This window comes from Cyprinus carpio, chromosome A1 (genome assembly GCF_018340385.1).
Source record: "Cyprinus carpio isolate SPL01 chromosome A1, ASM1834038v1, whole genome shotgun sequence".
Taxonomy (NCBI): Eukaryota; Metazoa; Chordata; class Actinopteri; order Cypriniformes; family Cyprinidae; genus Cyprinus; species Cyprinus carpio.
Genome location: NC_056572.1, coordinates 1,102,279 through 1,120,834, shown reverse-complemented (window position 1 = coordinate 1,120,834; position 18,556 = coordinate 1,102,279). Strand labels below are relative to the sequence as shown.

Below are 18,556 nucleotides of genomic sequence, written 5' to 3'. Positions count from 1 at the left end.
ATTCTTACCGTGTCCGCCGAGTTGAAACGATTCTCAGGGACGGAGCCGCAAAGGAGGAGGGCAAGACTCCCGCATCATCGCGCCCGCTCTTTCGCTCACCAGCACCGCGGTCTAACGAGAGCAGCTGCGTTTCAACCGTGTAACAATTTTAACATGTGTCGACTCGCTGTTTTGTGAACAGTGCGCGTTTGGTGGATGCGTGCGCGGGGATAAGCAGAAGACGATGATTTTGTCGGGTCTCCTCTTCCCCGCGTTATGGGGACTGGCGCTCGGCGGATCTCCAAGCGTCCAAATCGGTGAGCGCACTTCACCTGTCTGCGCCTTTAGACCACAGGCATCAAAATTTCGACTTGATACGACTGATAACAGAAATTACATACCAAATGTCTTTTTTTTCTTATGTGCCAGATTTTCGTGGTAAAGCGGTATAGAATGTCTAATTTTGGAATACGAGACGAGATTATTCTCATGATTTAATTTTGAATCATGTTTTAATGTATTATTATCTCAGGTGGCCTGTTCCCCAGAGGAGCAGATCAAGAATACAGCGCGTTTCGGATCGGAATGGTTCAGTTCGGCACGACCGAATTCCGCCTCACTCCTCACATTGATAACCTGGAGGTGGCTAACAGCTTCGCCATAACTAACTGCTGTAAGTCAATATGGAGTTTTTTCCCCACTTGAGCTAATTTATTTCTTATATATTCTAATCTGGATGCTGTTATGAATTAGTCTACCCATGCACATGTGTGATCATATATAAGGCGGCTAGATTCCCTCCCTATTATTCATTCATCCTCCAGTCATGCTGCGTTAAATATTACAGGAGCCTTTATGGCAGGTTCTGTGTGTTATTCCTATTCGCCTGCTTACAAATGTTCTATTATTAACGCTGGTGTGCTGTCCGTTTACGCAACCCTTGAAAGGACCGGGGGCTGGATGTTGGTTTATCATTCAAGCCCTTTGCTTCTAATGAGTCTCAACTGTGACACATTTTGGTTCTGGCTGTCTAGGTGAGCAAACTATGCGTTGGGAAGATGGTGGTTATGTAAACTGGGTTTTTGGGGGATGTGATAATTGGCATTCGCGGGAGCAGCATGATGATGGTTTCCACAGTAACGGAGGAGGAGAGGAGGAGATGGCCCCGTTTCAGCAGCATCTGCACAATTCGATGGCAGATGAAACAGCAGGTTGCCTCCCTCGAAAGTATCTAAGTGTCCTTTGTCGTAATCCAATGTTTTAGGTCGAATTTCACTTTATTTTATTTTTCTATGTATATAATTCAAGGGTTTGTGACAAGCGAGGCACGAGGGCGTAAAAATGGACCTCGCGCGCTTCCCTCCCCCACGCATCTTACATCTGAAGAGCAGTGCTGAGGGATGAAACGCTTTATGATTCAAAAATGTGATTAATTATTAGTGCGTGTGAGTTTGTTTCAATGTAAAGGGTTTAGAAGATTCTTTAAAATTGCTGGCTTTTTACACGTCCTCCAGACACGTTGCAGTCAGCCCTGTTCAATGGATTCACAAAGCAGGCCTGAACGATTCATTCACGAATCAGACTGAATCGAGTCAACAACTCACTGATTCGCTGAACTGAGAACGGTCTCTTTCCAACAAGTTCGATTCCTAAAAAGCCAATGAGAACGAATGAGTGAGCATTTGACGGGGTGAGAAATAACTTGTTTGGCCGAATTATAAAAATGTAACAAATAAAACTCTTTGAGATTTGAAGTGCTGAATCATATCTACAACAGACCATACTGGGAAAAAACGTAAACATCAGTACATTATGTATGTGCTACATACAATTTGTAAAAAATGTTTCAGAGCATTTATAATAAAATATATATAATATAAAATGAACAATTTAATAATTTTTTGAAACACTTAAAGAACAAACTGTTCTCAAACCGAGTCACAGAAATGAGTCAGCTCTCCCATCACTATTTATAATTCTATAAATGCATTTAAGTTTTATATAAATTTATGTAAATGCATTCACGGTTTTATGAACTGAATCGTGCATGCAACAGACTGAACCGAGGGGAAAACAACATAATAAACCGCAATATGTATTTGCTACATGCATATTTTAAAAAATGTTTAGGTGCATTTTTATTATATGTCACATCAAAATGTCAGAATCCACTATGTCTTGATGCATGTGAATAATTAAATCATTTTTAAACTACTGTATGCTTTGAAACAAACTGTTCGTAAGAACCGATTCACAGAAATAATTTAGATCTTCCACCACTACTCTGCAATCTAATAAGCAGGCTTTTGAGGAATAATTAATATTTTATAGATATATTAAATTACCTTTTGCGTAACAGTTTCATAATAGAAATCTATGCAAATGCATGACAATTTGAATGTTTTACACCAGCAAACAAACACATTGCTTGAATGAGGTCTCTGAAGACAAGATGCGCACAGACCTGAATGGGCTGTGGAGACACTTGGCTTGGCCTCTTTAGTGTAGTTTTCACCCAATCCATTAACCTGAATGAGTCGTCTCTCAGTCTGTATGGCTGCTTTTGATGTTAAACACTGATGCTTTGTGATGTGAGCTTCACTGCGACAAGTCTGTGTCTGTCAATAGCCTGAACTACTGCTGATTCATGGGAATGGCCTGCCCACCCCCACATACCTGTCCCACACATACATAAATCATGCACGGAAAATCTCAATAATACTGCAGGGTGCACGTACATAACATTTTGAAAATTGCTTAGGCATTTGATTGTAAGAAGGTGTGAGGAATGGGGAGTTGTGTTTACTGCTTTGGGCTTGCAGATATAGGACATGTAGAGTAGGCATATTATTTTGTCGTACTGTATACAAACATGCCTAGACCTACATAATGTTGTATGTTTACTGCATAGAAGGAATTTCCTTTGCTGTTGCATTTACCCATAGGGGCATTTCCTCTGAGAAGGCAAGTGAAAGAAATGCCCCCTTAAAAAATTGGATAATAAATAATTCATAGTGCAAAAGTAAAAGGTAACACTTTAGTTTAGGGACCAGTTCTCACTATTAACAATTTGTTTATTAGCATGCATATGTTTAGAATTACTTATAAAGCACATATTATTCTGCATGACCATATTTAAATCCCTTAATCCTACCCCATATCTACAGTACACTTCACAATTACCTTACTAAATATTAATAAGCAGCAAATTAGAAGTATATTGAGGCAGATGTTAGGGAGAATTGGTCCCTAAACTAAAGTGTGACCAAATAAAACAAAGCAAATGTTGCAAAAATATGATGTGAGATGAGGCAATGCCTCTGTTGCACTAGGATTGGTTCATGTGATAAATCCCGCCTCTTGTTTTTGTGCATGTTCCGCATTCACAAATCAGTCTGAATGAACAAAATGATGGTGTAAGTGGGAAGACTAATTTAAAAAATAAGTAAACAACTCGCCCACTTAGATATCACAACAGATAAAACATGAGCTTGGTGAAATTAAAGGTACATCAGTGTCTATGACCAGTGTTTACCAAGCTTTGATGACTAATGATCCAAAAATACTATTAAAAAGAACAGCAGAACATCAGTTCACAAATAAAATATGTTGTTTGAATTGTTACTGCCTTGAGTTATTATTTTGGAATAAATGAAAGATTCTTAAAAACACTTGATTAGATTTATACTTGATTTGAATAATTAGAACAATAATTACATTGTAAATGTAAAAAATAAAAGAATGAACTGTATTTTCTAATGTTTATTCAAGCAGGAAAATGACAACATTAAATGTAACAACATTTTATTTATTAAAGAAAAAAAAAACATAAAAAGAAAGTGTGAGGACCACTGCATGCCATTGATGCAGATACATAAATGGCATTGAGCAGGATTTTCTCTGAATGATATAAACATTACGATAAGAATTACTCTGCCAGAAAAGCTGACTTTTTAGACAGTTTATGCTCTGCCATAGCAAAAAGCACATTAATGCTGTAACACACCCTCTGTTATCATTTGTTTGAAACCTTGAGGTGGTTGCAGAGACTCATTTGAGACCCATCCGAGTCTATTGACGGTTATGTGCTCTAGAAAGTCCAGCATTGTTTTTGCTGTTATATGTTGTATCCTATTCTTTGGTGTGCAGCAGTCTCTGTTGTTCTGTTCAAAGATTTTAAATAGCATGATTGTTTTTGGATATTCCCACTTGCTTATGTATATTCCTTGATGATATTAGAGTTTGTGTTCCTGGAATCCAGCAGCTTCTCTTCAGTAGTTAGGCTGAATAACACATTAATGTTAACGCTGAGCATACAACGCCTCCAGCTTGCTGCCAGTTATGAGATGCTATCACCAAACAACAACAGCTCTTACTGTGATGCACCAACAATCGAACACACCATGGCTCTGGGGTGCGTTTCCCAAAACTAAGTTAGCAACTTTGTTGGTTGCAATGCAATTTCCCATTGCCAACCTTCAACAGGTTAGCAACTATGGTTTTGGGAAATGCACCCCTGGTCTGTTAATGTTGGCAGGCCCCCCCAACCCCCCCCCTTCAATGCTAACTTATCTGTCTGTTTTGACAGGTAACTAAATTCATTTCTTGTCACATTCTAACATTATAATATATACATTTTTCAACTCAAAAGTAATATTTCAAGGGCATTTATGTGCAGTCAGCCAGTTATTATTGAAAAATAAACAATTTCAGGATGATACAAGACCACCATGTCAGGGTCTTTTTTCAATAATGACAGGCTGACTGTACATAACTGCTTTTATTTACTTTTTATTTTTCACAAGTAACAATAATAAATATATAATGAAACAAAATATTTGAGTATCAGGGTTTGCAAAAAAATATTAAGCAGTGCAACTGTTTTCAATTTGATAATAATCAGAAATGTTTCCTGAGCAACAAATCTGCATATTAGAATGATTTCTGAAGGGTCATGTGACGCTGAAGACTGGAGTAATGATGCTGAAAATTCAGCTTTATATCATAGGAATAAATTGCATTCGAAAATATATTAAAATACAAAACAATTAAAATATTACTCTTTTACTGTGACCAGATAAATACAGCCTTGGTGAGCATAATAGACTTTCAAAATCTTTAAAAAATCTTGCAGACGCCAAATTTTTAAGCGGAATTGAATTTTTCAGATGTCACTTTTCCCATTTCAGTTATTTAAACGAGGGTTTTTAAAACTTTTTGATGTCACAGACACCCAAATATAATGATGTTCTTGTGAGGTACGCAATTTATACTGTGAAAAATATACATTTAAATATAGGTAAAATATTTTTCTATTCAATTTACATTGTATCTATGAAATACAAATACATAAAACACACCAAAATGGCAGTTTCTGCTCTCATATATATAATAAGAACAGTCGCTTCTGATCTGAATCTGTCCATTTCACATGCACAGTCAACCACCAGCATGTTGAAGGCAGTATGATGATGGTGTGTGTGTGTGTGTGTGTGTGTGTGTGTGCGGGCGCTATATTAAAGATATTCACATCAGTGTGTCCAAAAGGGGGTGTGTAGGATTTAGTGCTGAAGACAGGATGAAAAACAAGTGACTGAGTATTTTCTCTCCTTTACTGACAGTTCCTCAATCCCAACAATCTGCAATCACCTTGAGGAATAGAAAGAGAGAAAGAGGGGTCAAGTAAAGCAGGGTTCATTTAAAGTATTAGTTAATCAGGAGAACACAGTCGACATTTCAATGAGGAATGTGTATGTGACATTATGATTTGGTGCTCTGCAGGGAAAAGTACGGTTAAACTCATTAATGTGTGTGTGCCTGCAAGAATATAAACCTGATCATTACAGAGGAAACATGTTTTTGAAGGTTAAAGATGATGAGGCCATCAATCAGTCAAAAGTGAGATTATAAGGAAGTGGGCGAAAAGGCATAATGTCATTGTTATTAAGAGGTGAGCCTGTTATCAAGGGTTGTGACATGAGCAGATATTTGTGCATGGTTGCAATGTCACAACATGGTGCACTGATATGTTATTCAATTGATGTGCCATCTCTAAAAGCTCTAAAAGACAATAGTGTCTTTTTTTAGCTGTTAGTTCATTGTTAATTAAATTTGGTTCAGTAACAGTGTGAATGGTGCAAAGTTCATTAATTATGAATTGAACTCAACTAAAAAGAATATCTACGGAAGATAATAGTGTAATTTTTCAGCTCAAGTCAGTTGAGTGTTGATACAGTTTAGCTCAGTAATAGTACATTAATAGTGCAAGTTCACAACATTGCTGATGATGTACTATTTGATCAGGACTATTTGTTATGATAGGACAATATTCGGCTGAGATATAACTATTTGAATATCTGGAATCTGAGGGTGCAAAAAAATCGAAATACTGAGAAAATCACCTTTAATATCCTAATGATTTTTGACATAAAAGCAAAATCTATAATTTTAACCCACACAATGTATTTTTGGCTATTGCTACAAATACACCCCAGTGACTTGAGACTGGTTTTGTGCTCCAGGGTCACATTTTGTTTTGTTTTGTTATTTTTCTGACTTGAATGTGTGGCATTGTAAGAACGAATAACCAAATCTGAAGTATGAGTTTCCCAGGTGCACTTACAGACAAATAAGAAGATGTCATGTTGTGATGTCACATTCTCATTACGGTATGTGTGTAAATGCAAGAACACGCAACGCAGGAATCCTCTGGCTTGGGAAATTCTCCCAAATCAAAGACAAAGTGAAGTGAACTGTGAAACCACAATTTACTATCACATTCGATTGCAGTTTCATTGTGATGTAGTGTGCGTTTATGTGTGATGTTCATGAAATATTCACACTGAACTTATGAGGAGACTTTGCAGCTTTAGCAAATCCCATTTTCTGTCATAAAGTCTCAGTAAAATTTGCATATTCAGATGATAAATGACAGGAGTGATAAGTGATATGCCCTGGACCAAATGCAAATGTGGGTGCATCTCTCCCTCGTTCAAGGCCAAATGCAGAAACACGTATGATTTCTGATTAGCACAGATTGACGGATAGGCTTGTCTTGTCAGTTGACTTTAATGTTTATGCCAATAACTGCTGACAGATCCAATTAGTTGACAGAGTTTACCTTCTTTGTCATTAATCTGAAAATCCATAAAACTACAACAATTTTTCTTTTTGCATTAGAACTAATGCTATGCACTTTTAAGAAAAATGGTTCTAAACAGTACCAGATAAGGGTTACTTGGCTTGTAACAACAGCAGAACCATTTTTGGTGCTAAATAAAACCCTTTTAATAAAGTTTCCTAAAGAATCATGCTTTGAAAGTGCTATGAAGAACTTTAATGGTCTTATAAAGGAAACTATTGTTTTAATAATAGTTTATTTTCAACTAACCCCTCTGTCTACTTCTTATAATACCTTGTAGCCTCTATTATGGGTTTTCCATAAAACAACAACAACAACAACAGACAGCAAGTTGTGTCAGTTAGGAACTTTTATTTTTTATGGCATGAGAAATTGATAGTTCTCGATCAAAACTGAACAACAAAAAATACATAAAGAGACTGAACATGAATAAATACATGAAGAAATAAAACACAAAATAGAAATAAATGTAATTAAGTTCTAGTGAAATATCATCACAGTCCTCTATGTCTCAATGTCCATGTTTCTTAATTTCTCATCTGTCTGAATAGAAATACACAAATGATTTTAGAGTCACAGTGCATCTGTTCTACGTGTTTACATAAAACCAGTAAAGTTTATGAAGGCCAAAAGTAGCCATTCTGAATGGACAGTATTAGAGCCCTTCACATATCAAAAGGAAAAAGTCAATGGATAGCAATTCAATATTTCTGTCATTAACTTTAAAAAGTATCCTTAACTGAACAAATCTGGTCACATTTACATGTTCTGTTAAAAATAGTTTGAGCTCCATAAAATCAATAATAAAGTGGCTTTGAAAAGATTTTTTGACAGATTTAAAAAATGAGAAGGTGAATCCTTTAACACAAATAATCATTTTAGCATAAAATGGTTGTTCAGGACGATATGCTTCCAAATATAACTGTTACTATGTGTGGAAAACCTGCTTTTTTAGAGTGTAGAATGAGTTTGTTTAAAATATTTGTAGTTATTACTTATCCTTTTGATTATAGTGGAAGAATATACTGGAAGAACATTGTTTTCTGGTCACGATTCCCACTATGAATATGGCATAAAAACTGCCAGACTGCAATTCCCTACTGTACTGACAACACGTTTAGACAGCTAGAGCGATTGACACACAAATGAATCCCCAGAGCATGTATGTGTGCGGCCCCATTCACACACAGCCATATCCCATAAGCCCTGATGTGTGGCAGTGCCAGCTCAGACTCTCTCTACTGTTCCATGTGACTGCTGATCAAAGTCTCATATTTAGCTTTCCCTCTGCATGCAGACTGTCTGCAGATCGCTCTGTGTGAGCACAAGTTGCAGCATGGATTATGAATATGTTTCATAGTTCAATGAGCACACATACTGTAAATATGCACATGAAATACCCAAAGAAGAACACATAAAAAACAGTATATATAACCTATGTGTGTGTGTGTGTGTGTCTAATATTCAGATTGCTGGTCAGTATTTAATGACTAATTATACCAGTGTCAGAGTTTAACTTTTCTATTAGGGGCAATAATAGCCCCCTTGAACTGATTTTCAAGGGCATTTTTTATAATTACCTTATTAATTTGTTATCTTTCATGTCCAGTACCTAATTTTAATCAATTACATCAATCAATCAGAATACTATAGACTGTTACCAATAAAATTCTATCAACATTAAGCCACTTTAAGCCATCTCTACATGTGTTCTCGCTAAAATGCATGTTACAACAACTGCACTTTGTTGTTTGTGATGAGAGAATTTGAGAGAATGAAGATGAACATGCACACTGAATAGTGCTCTGATTGGTCATTGTATTCATAAGCTCAACAGAAATGTGTGTGATTGGTTATAATGCTCAATGCTGCAAATACGCTTAAAAAGAACATTAGCAGATCTACACTTCATTTATTTTCACATTTAACTTTAATTGCATTATCCATAACAGATTTAGTTTAATTGTGCAGGAGCATTATTTATTATTTATTTCAGGCCCTGAATTATACAATTGTACAATATTGTGCTTGTATTGAAGATTCATAATCTTGCGCATCACCCCAGGTTTTATGTCACTGACGGCAAATGCCATTGGCTAATAAAATCTGACTGTAGAGGGTCGTCTTTGCCCAGAAGAATTTTTACAGAGAGTATTCTTGTTGTTACCAATACCAAAAAAGAAAGAAATACATTGACATTAATACACTTTCAGATTTATTTCTTATTTTAAATGTCAGGTCTTTATGTTGTTCACAATGCTGATACACTTTGGTATATGTGTATGATCTTGATATGTTTGAGATGCAGTGGCTGGCTTTTATCAGAAATATCTGAGTACTGTGTATTAACTAGATTATAGTATGATAAGGTCAGCTCAGGGTTTAATGTTTATCAATTTTATGTACGATGATAATTTTGTTTCTATAAAACTACTAGATCAACCGTCCTTCTCCAAAATGGAGTTACATGTGCAGTTATAGTCAAGCTTATACAGCAGGCTTTTGCGTAGCGTCCATTTGTCTGTCCAAGTATACATATTTTAAATATATTGAAAGGATTTATGCACAATGCTGAGGTTTTTATCTGATTAACATGTACCGTATACATGCTGGACAAAGCCTCAATCTTATTATATACTGTAGATCTATCAGCCTGACTTTGAAATAACACTACACTAGCATGATTTCAGTTGGACTAAAAAGATTTCATGACATTTTAAAAAGATGATTTATTGCTTTAGTCTGACTGAAATTGAACTTTCAGAGTGCAAGTAAACACACTTAAATCTCCAATTGATTTCTGTCTTATTGGTTAGAGTGTAGATCATTTAGTGGCTTCTGTCAAAATAAGAGACTCCAGACTAAATACTTTAGGTTGTTGGCAGTGGCTTGAGTTAGTGTGTATATCATGTTTGCATAGATTTATTGTGTTTAAAAAGCCAGGCTGGCTTTAGGAGTGGACGTCATCTCCATCTCGAATCCATTTCTTTCTCTTCAATGCTCAGTCACACATTCTCAGATCACATTAAGCGCAATTCTCTCAGACTAGTCTATCAAGCAACAGAATTACAGCCACTGATTCAGCTCTTCAGTCCTCTTCCAAAGTTTAGAAGGAGAGAACTGACCTCACACCAGTGACAAGGAGCTTACCACTTTCAGCAGTTAAAAAGAGGTTACATTTGTAAGTTAAAGGTGTCATATGATGCTTTTTAAAAGATTATTATTTGGTGTATTTGGTGTAATAGAATATGTTGAGTTGCTTTAGTGTTCAAAAAACACATTATTTTTCAAACACTGTACATTATTGTAGGTCATCTATGCCCCGCCTCTCTCAAACGCATCGTTTTGTCAGAAGGAGGGACCTACAAAGTCCCTCTTTCTGACAAGCATAGTCTGCTCTGATTGGCCAACTGACCCAGTGCATTGTGATTAGCTGATCACTGCAAGCACGCGTTGGAAATATAACGCCCCTTTCCATAATCTTTCAAAATAAATGTAAAGACAGTTTATAATCTCCTTAGTTTTACCATTAGTTCAAGCCCAAAAGAGGAACAGAGTTGCGTGACAGACACAGTGATGAAGCTCGTATGTGTTTGCAGTACACAAGCCACGGACGGTTAAGACAGCCGACTCCACTGTGTGACCCTGTCTCTCTCTTTCTCTCTCTCTCTCTCGCTCACACACACACACACACACACACACACACACACGCACGCAACGCAAATACTTAAACTAATAACATACTTACAGTAGCTGATTCAGAAGAGCCAGATTGTCGTAGCAAAATCAGAATGACCTCCTCTCCTAGGTTCACGAAACGATCGTCCATAAAATGTGTTGCTGTTCTGTTGTAAGTAATCTTAAAGATTCCTAAATGCATCTACTTTTGGAAGGCCAAATTACTGAAACAATTACTGTGGTTACTAAAACCACACCTTCTTTCTTTGTGTGAACATTTGGACGGCATTATGCAAATATTTCCACATAGTGACGTAGAGATGTGGGGGCATGTTTGAATGAGCTGTTTTAGGGGGGCGTGGCAGAGTCTTAACTTTGATAAAGAATATCTCTTTGGATTTAAGACTTTAGTCTTTGCAACTTTACAGATCTTCTTTATGCACCAAGAGTTTATAATACTCCCAACGAGAAAGAAAAATTGAAATCGCATCATATGACGCCTTTAAATATTTGAGTGTCAGTCAGTGGTGAGTCCTGAAAAGTTTAATCTTGAGTATTATGAAGTGCATCACTTTCCTTAGTCTATATGTATGACACTTTTTCCATATATTTTTTCTCAGGGCTGCACAATTATGTTACTTTACTACATTGCCATACAAGCAAATAGTTAATCACCAATAAGGATGTGTAAAATGATGAATATACTGTATTGGGACAGTAAAAAAAGTATTTTGCCATCCAGTTTTTCAATACCAATATATTTGCATGGCTATTGGTGGGCAGGACTGCAACAAAGAAGCATTGAAAATACAGAAGAGTTTAACATGACGTATTGGTTGCAAACTAATGCTGACATATTGCAATGATTTTAAAACAATTTTTCCATGACTTCATATGTTCCTCCTTCAATTAATTTGTTAGTAATAATTGTTTTTTGTTTGCTGTAAAAAGAGAAGTAAAAAGAGGAAATAGTCAACTGAGAAGTACCTTTTATTTGTGCAGAAGCATTCATTTGTTTTTAACTCACTCTCACATGGTTATTTCTAATGTAAGATAGTTATATACAATTTTTGCTTTGAATATACAGTAAAAATAAAACTGCAAACCAATATTTTGGTCACAATGGTGCCCAGCTCTACTACCCATAATTTAATTATTGTTACACTATTATTGGCCGATTTCGAAGTATTTGTTTTTATAAATTATGTGTATTTTTTATTTTATTTTTAATTGTGACACTGTATATTTAATTGGGAATGCTAATTTCCCCCATTTTGCATTTAGATTACCATTGGCATCATTTAATGCTCACTTAAAGTTGAGATGAAATTAAATTTCATGTTATGTAATTGTATAATTGTAATATCTGGCGTTTATTTGTATCAACTAGAAATTTAATATCTTGTTATCTTAAAACATTTAGTTACTGTATATTACTGTCTTTCTTTTTTTGTTTTCAGTTTGCTCCCAGTTTTCTAGAGGAGTGTATGCCATCTTTGGCTTCTATGATAAGAAGTCAGTGAACACCATCACGTCGTTCTGCGAGACGCTGCACGTGTCCTTCATCACGCCCAGTTTTCCAGCTGATGGACTTAACCAGTTTGTTCTGCAGATGAGGCCTGATATCAAAGGGCCTCTCATCAGTCTGGTGGAGTATTACAAGTGGGAGAAGTTTGCCTATCTGTATGACAGCGACAGAGGTAAACACTCTCTCTCTGTCTTTTGAGAAATGTATGCATCCTTTATCTTTTTTTCTCAGCCAAGGCTCTGTCAGAGCTGCTTGCACACACACATAAACACACATACACCAGAGAATTCAATCAATAGTCCTATTACTTTGTGGTGAAATGCCTCTTGGAGAAAGAGTTGGGAGTGCTTCCAGACAAGCACATTACAGTCTCTCTCTCTCTCTCTCTCTCTCTCTCTCTCTCTCTCTATTTATAGATCTTTTAATTATTTAATTGAAGTTCCGTCTGTCATTTATTTATTTAGACTAGTTTCTCTTGACAAGCAATTTAATTGTCCAAACTGAATGTAAAACTGCTGTGCATCATGATACGGTCATTGCCAATCAGATAATATTTAATGTGTAATGCACTGTTATGTGAAATATGATAACACAAAATTAGAAACAAAGCAAATGACAAGTTTCTCTAGTCACTTGTCATAGTCACAGCTGGTTAGGACACGGTGTTATTGTTTATTGCATAATTACATTACAGCTGGGCAATATATTGAATATATAAATTGAAGTAACATCGTCAATGCTCTAATTTTTATTTGGCCATTAATTTTCCTCATGAGTTGTTTCACAATCCTTTCTTGTCTAGTATGAGAGTGCCAATTTTTGCAATGTGATTCAGTGGATTGATATAAAGCTTGATTGTTTTGGGATTGTGATTTAAAAATGATTATGAAACTCTGTGTTTTATTAATTAAAATGTTTCCCACATCTTTTAAAAAAATGAATTTTCATGGCTTTTCCAGTTGTTACTGCAATCCAGCTTTATTACTGGAGAATTATTATTATTACTAAGGGATTGTATTATTACTTTATTGCTATTGCGCTTATTAAGGCTAAATAATATCACAATATCGTAACTCAGTCTTGGATTTATTCTGTAAGCTCTTTCCTAAAATGTTTAGGCAGTCTCAGAATTTCAGTTATTATGACTTTGTTAGCTGAATGCTTTCTGAATGTTGACTGGAGTGTCCGTTATGTGCTGCATCTCTGGTTTGAGGCGGCAAAATTAATCTCTCCCCCAAGACCTAGATATGAAATCAAGCGAGAGAGATAGAGAGATGTGCAGTAAAGAGGGAGGCTTAAGAGAAGAGGAGTATGAAAGGCCAGATGACCAAAAGCGAGAACGCTGAAATAAAGAGAGCGAGGAGGAGAAATGATAAATGAAGGAGAAAAAGTGTCCCAAGGGGCCTTCAAGAGCAATAAAAAGACTCCTGATATCAAGGTCTCTGGGCGTAATTATGGAGTAGCCGTTGATTAAAGTAGAACAGTGGTTAAAACAGAGAGTGGCCATAATTGAGATTGAATCTCATTTAAAAAGACACAGTGAAGCTAGTAGCAGTTACACTTTAGGAAGGTAATTAAAGCTTGAGCAGATTGATGAAAAACGTGATGCAGACATTTGATGTGAAGCGCTCACATGCACACTGCTGTGTGTCTCTCTGTGTAGGTCTGTCTACCCTGCAGGCAGTGCTGGACACAGCGGCAGAGAGGAAATGGCAGGTAACAGCTATAAACGTCGGAAACCTGAAGGATGAGTGGAAGGACGAGGCATATCGCTCCCTCTTTCAGGACCTGGAGAACAAAAAAGAGAGGAGAGTCATTTTAGACTGTGAACAGGACAAAGTCAAGGACATTATGGAGCAGGTGAATGACGTACTAAAAACACATTACAGCACACGTGTAAGGTCAGGAATGTAGTTAAAGTATGATGTACTGCGTACACCTTTAACATTTATTATGTGACGCTTTAATTAAATCTCTCTTGTGAATGATTTTTTTGCCTGCTTCTCCTCAGTGATTACGATCGGTCGACATGTGAAAGGATATCATTACATCATTGCGAATTTTGTAAGTTGACAACGATCGAGTTTTGAGAAACAATTCATCCAAAAATAATCATTTTGTCATTATTTACTCACCCTTTTTTATTCCAAATACAAATGACAATCTTTGTTCCATGGAGAACATTTTTGTAATTTTTAGCACACAACAAATTTATACAGTGATCAAGAGTTGTAAAGCTTCAAAAGCACCAGAAAGGTGGCTAATATGGTTAATGCAATATATTCCAAGTAGCTTTGTAGTGCCACAAAAAAACCCTTATAATTGGCCTTTTGCCAGAATAATCACATTTCAGAAATGAAGTTGTAATGTTTTGAGAATAAAGTCAAAATGATGAGAATTGAGTTGTATCATTATGAAATTAATAGCGTAATATTAGCTATGATAATTAGGTCATAAGTAAAAAACATCAGAGTGGAGTCAACCATTAGATGCAGTTTCAGATTGCAAGAAGCAATTTCCTGAATGTCTGTCAGGTTTTTTCTCCTGAATAAATTAATTTTCCTACATAACTACTATACTATTGATTGATTGACCAGTGCTGATGCTCCAGAAAACCAAGAACTGCTTTGTTGGTAAATCCTATCCTGTATATGTACTGTAAGGTTTCCTGCATTGCAGAAGCTCAGCCTATTCCTACTGTAATAAACACAGTATTTTTCTTAATAATGTGATTCTTTTTCTTTAAATATTTCTAAATTTGTTTACACAATATTATGACTTTTAAAAAAAAATTTTTTTAAAATTTATTTTTCTAAAGTTAAGACTTTATTCCCAGAATTTTCATTTTTTATTCAAGTTTTTATGGCACTATAAACTGCTATTTTTTATTTATTATTTTTTTTTGCATGTGGAGCAGAACAAAATTTAAGATATAATTTGCTAAAAAGCTAATCCCTAATTGCTTTTGTTGTGTGGAAAAGAGCAACTTGGACATACTGCCAAGCATCTCTTTTGGTTTATATGGATGAAAGGTCATATGGTGTATTGTGAGTGAATAATGACAGAATTCCCATTATCTTTTTTTAAGGAATTTTATAGTATTTCAGATTCTAATGATTGTGTATAATATGCATTTCATAGTGCATGTTATCGGAATGTGCGTGTATGTTTTGTCTGGGAGAATGAGTAATTTTGCATTTTTGTTTGTGATACTAACAGTAAAATTGCATACAGTTTTATGTTGCATAAATTCTGTTATTAAAAAGTGTGTGTGTGTGTGTGTGTGTGTGTGTGTGTGTGTGTGTGTGTGTGTGTGTGTGTGTGTGTGTGTGTGTGTGTGTGTGTGTGTGTTTCAGGGCTTTGTGGATGGAGATTTGTCCAAGATTCAGTATGGAGGAGCGAATGTATCTGGATTTCAGATAGTGGACTTTGATGACCCGCTTGTTGCTAAATTTGACCAGCGCTGGGAGGCACTGGAGGAGAAGGAGTACCCTGGAGCAGACAGCAGAATCAGGGTGAAGGAGTGCAAATATTTAAATGATGCTGAAATAAAAATGCAGCTGACAGCGTTTTGAACATAGTTACCGTCTCTATTTGTTATGGAAGTTTTCATCTATAATAAAACACCAAAATTTTCTTTCTCTTGCAGTACACTTCCGCTCTCACATATGACGCTGTGCAAGTAATGACTGAGGCGTTCCGCTTTCTGCATAAACAGAGGATTGACATCAGTCGCCGTGGCAACAACGGAGACTGCCTGGCCAATCCTGCGGTGCCGTGGGCTCAGGGGGTGGAGATAGAGCGTGCTCTCAAACAGGTCCCCCTGCCAACACATTAACAGTGCCTGTTGTCTGTGTGTGAGAACTTTATAACATTTAACATGTGTGCATGTGTTTGTTCAGGTGCGAGTGGATGGATTGACGGGAAATATTCAATTCGATCAGTATGGCAGACGAGTGAATTACACAGTCAATGTCATGGAGCTGAAAAACAGCGGCCCTGTGAAGGTAACACAGTCTGCATCTAGAACTTTAGTATGTGTATTTGGGATGGGAATAGTAAAGATTCTTACTAGAGAGTCTGATTTCATTACCACATAATGATACCAAATAATGATTCTTGCACCTTGCCCTAAAATTAGTTATATAATTATATAATAACTAAAAACTAAAGCAACACTTTCTTGATATATATAATATACTAATAGATATATATATATATATATTTTTTTTTTTCAAACTACCATTTATTTGAACTTAACTCAGTGTATCTTTACCTACACTACCAATAAAAACTTTGGGGTCAGTAGGTAATTTATTCAGCAAGAACACAATTGAATGTACAAATTAATAACAAACACTTGTTATTATTATGAATGTTGAGTGGAAAAATAGAAGCTTATTGTAACAATGTTAAAAGTCTTTACTGTCACTTTTGATAAATTTTTATCAAAAGCGACAGTAAAGACTTTTAACATTGTTACAAAAAGCTTCTATTTCAAAGAAACACTGTTCTTTTGAGTTTTCTACTCAACATTCATAATAATAACAAATGTTTGTTAAGCAGCAGTGTTTCTTGAGATATTAGCATAAAAGTATGATTTCTGAACGATTGTGTGACACTGAAGACTGGAGTAATGGCTGCTGAAATTAAGCTTTGCCTTTGCAGGGATTAATTACATTTTAAAATATATACTGTTGTTTTACTCTGTTAGAATATTTTACAATATTACTGTTTTTTACTGTGGTTTTATTAAAAAATAGATTTGTCTTGTAAACATTAGAACAAGATACTAGATAACTAGATAACTACTAGCTAACTAGATATAAACTGATATAAAGTGTTTAACCGATCTGAAATTACTACACTTTCATTAGAAGCTAAAAGCTTAATAAAAAATATGCTTTCATAAAATACTGGATAGTTAATAAATTAATACATACAGTGTGTAGTGTGGAGTTTTATAAATGATGAGCCTGTTTTTGTGAATGATTCTTTAGTCTTTGCAATTCATTACAAAGCACCAGTTCATAAAAGTAATTAATGAACAGCTTTGATTGTGAAGGATGTTTGTGCAGTCAGCGGGTGCAATGCAATATAAATATGTGTTGACAATTTATTCTTATTTCACTGCACACAGTCTCTTTCATCATGTTTCTCTTTCATCACATTCAAGTCTGCAAGCAGACAGCTCAGCTCAGACATCGTTTCTTTTTCCTTGGCACTGTTGATTCGGTTGTACCACAGCACCATTGCTGAATAGTGATATAGGAAACACTGTCAGAGTATTTTAGTACAGTGTTCCATTCACATTTAGGAAAAAATACATTAAAGAGCACTTAAAGGGATAGCTCACCCCAAAAAATTCCCAAAGTTACCCCATGATTTACTCACCCTCAAGCCATCCTTGGTGTATATGACTTCCTTCTTTCAGGCGAATACAATCGGAGTTATATTAAAAATTGTCCTGGCTCTTCCAAGCTTTATAATGGCAGTGAATGGCCGTTGAGATTTTGAAGTCCAATAAAGTGCATCCATCCATCATAAAAAGTGCTCTGCACGGCTCCGGGGATATATTTATATCAGAAAAATATCCATTTTTAAAACTTTAGAAACCATAACCTCTAGGTTCCTCTAAAAAAAGAATAGTTCTCGGTGAGGTTATTAATTCCTAACCCCAACTTTTAGCACTTGTTAAAGTAAATATTTGATTATTTGTTTTTTGTGTGTGTGCTTTTTCTCAGATTGGTTACTGGAATGAGATGGACAAAATGGCCGTGACAAAATCTGACCTTTTCCCTAATGACACCATGGGAATGGAGAATAAAACAGTTGTTGTGACAACAATCCTGGTAGGAGATATTCCATGATATTTCATATCAAGAGCAATTGAAATCACCTTCATTCGAAGATAATGTCAACGTCTTTTTCTCCCTGCATGTTTGTTGTAGGAGGCACCATATGTAATGCTGAAAAAGAACGCAGAGTTATTCACCGATAATGAACGATATGAGGGATACTGTGTGGACCTGGCCGCCGAGATTGCGAAGCATTGTGGGTTTAAGTATCAGTTGAGGATTGTGGCAGACGGAAAATACGGCGCACGAGATGCTGAGACCAAAATCTGGAATGGCATGGTTGGAGAACTGGTGTATGGGGTGAGAAGTAAAACATAGACTCAGATTGCACGGTAACACTTTAGTTTAGGGACCAATTCTCACTATTAACTA

General features: G+C 35.9%; 1 protein-coding gene across 4 annotated transcripts in view; it reads left to right on the top strand.

The window, feature by feature from the left end:
- Window positions 1–18,556, top strand: part of LOC109101739 (glutamate receptor 2-like) — a 28,690-nt gene continuing 10,134 nt past the window's right edge. For 2 of the 4 annotated variants that reach the window (XR_006162892.1, XR_006162900.1), the window contains exons 1-10: window positions 3–296; window positions 512–652; window positions 12,259–12,498; window positions 13,990–14,186; window positions 14,337–14,390; window positions 15,683–15,841; window positions 15,976–16,143; window positions 16,229–16,333; window positions 18,071–18,178; window positions 18,278–18,484. Coding sequence is in view for 2 of the 4 variants with exons in the window: in XM_042778490.1 (XP_042634424.1) it covers window positions 224–296; window positions 512–652; window positions 12,259–12,498; window positions 13,990–14,186; window positions 14,337–14,390; window positions 15,683–15,841; window positions 15,976–16,143; window positions 16,229–16,333; window positions 18,071–18,178; window positions 18,278–18,484 (1,452 nt within the window). In the remaining 2 variants the exon portion in view is untranslated. Of the gene's footprint in view, window positions 297–511; window positions 653–12,258; window positions 12,499–13,989; window positions 14,187–14,336; window positions 14,391–15,682; window positions 15,842–15,975; window positions 16,144–16,228; window positions 16,334–18,070; window positions 18,179–18,277; window positions 18,485–18,556 lie in introns of all 4 variants that reach the window. The other 2 variants (XM_042778490.1, XM_042778550.1) reach the window with 2 other exon arrangements.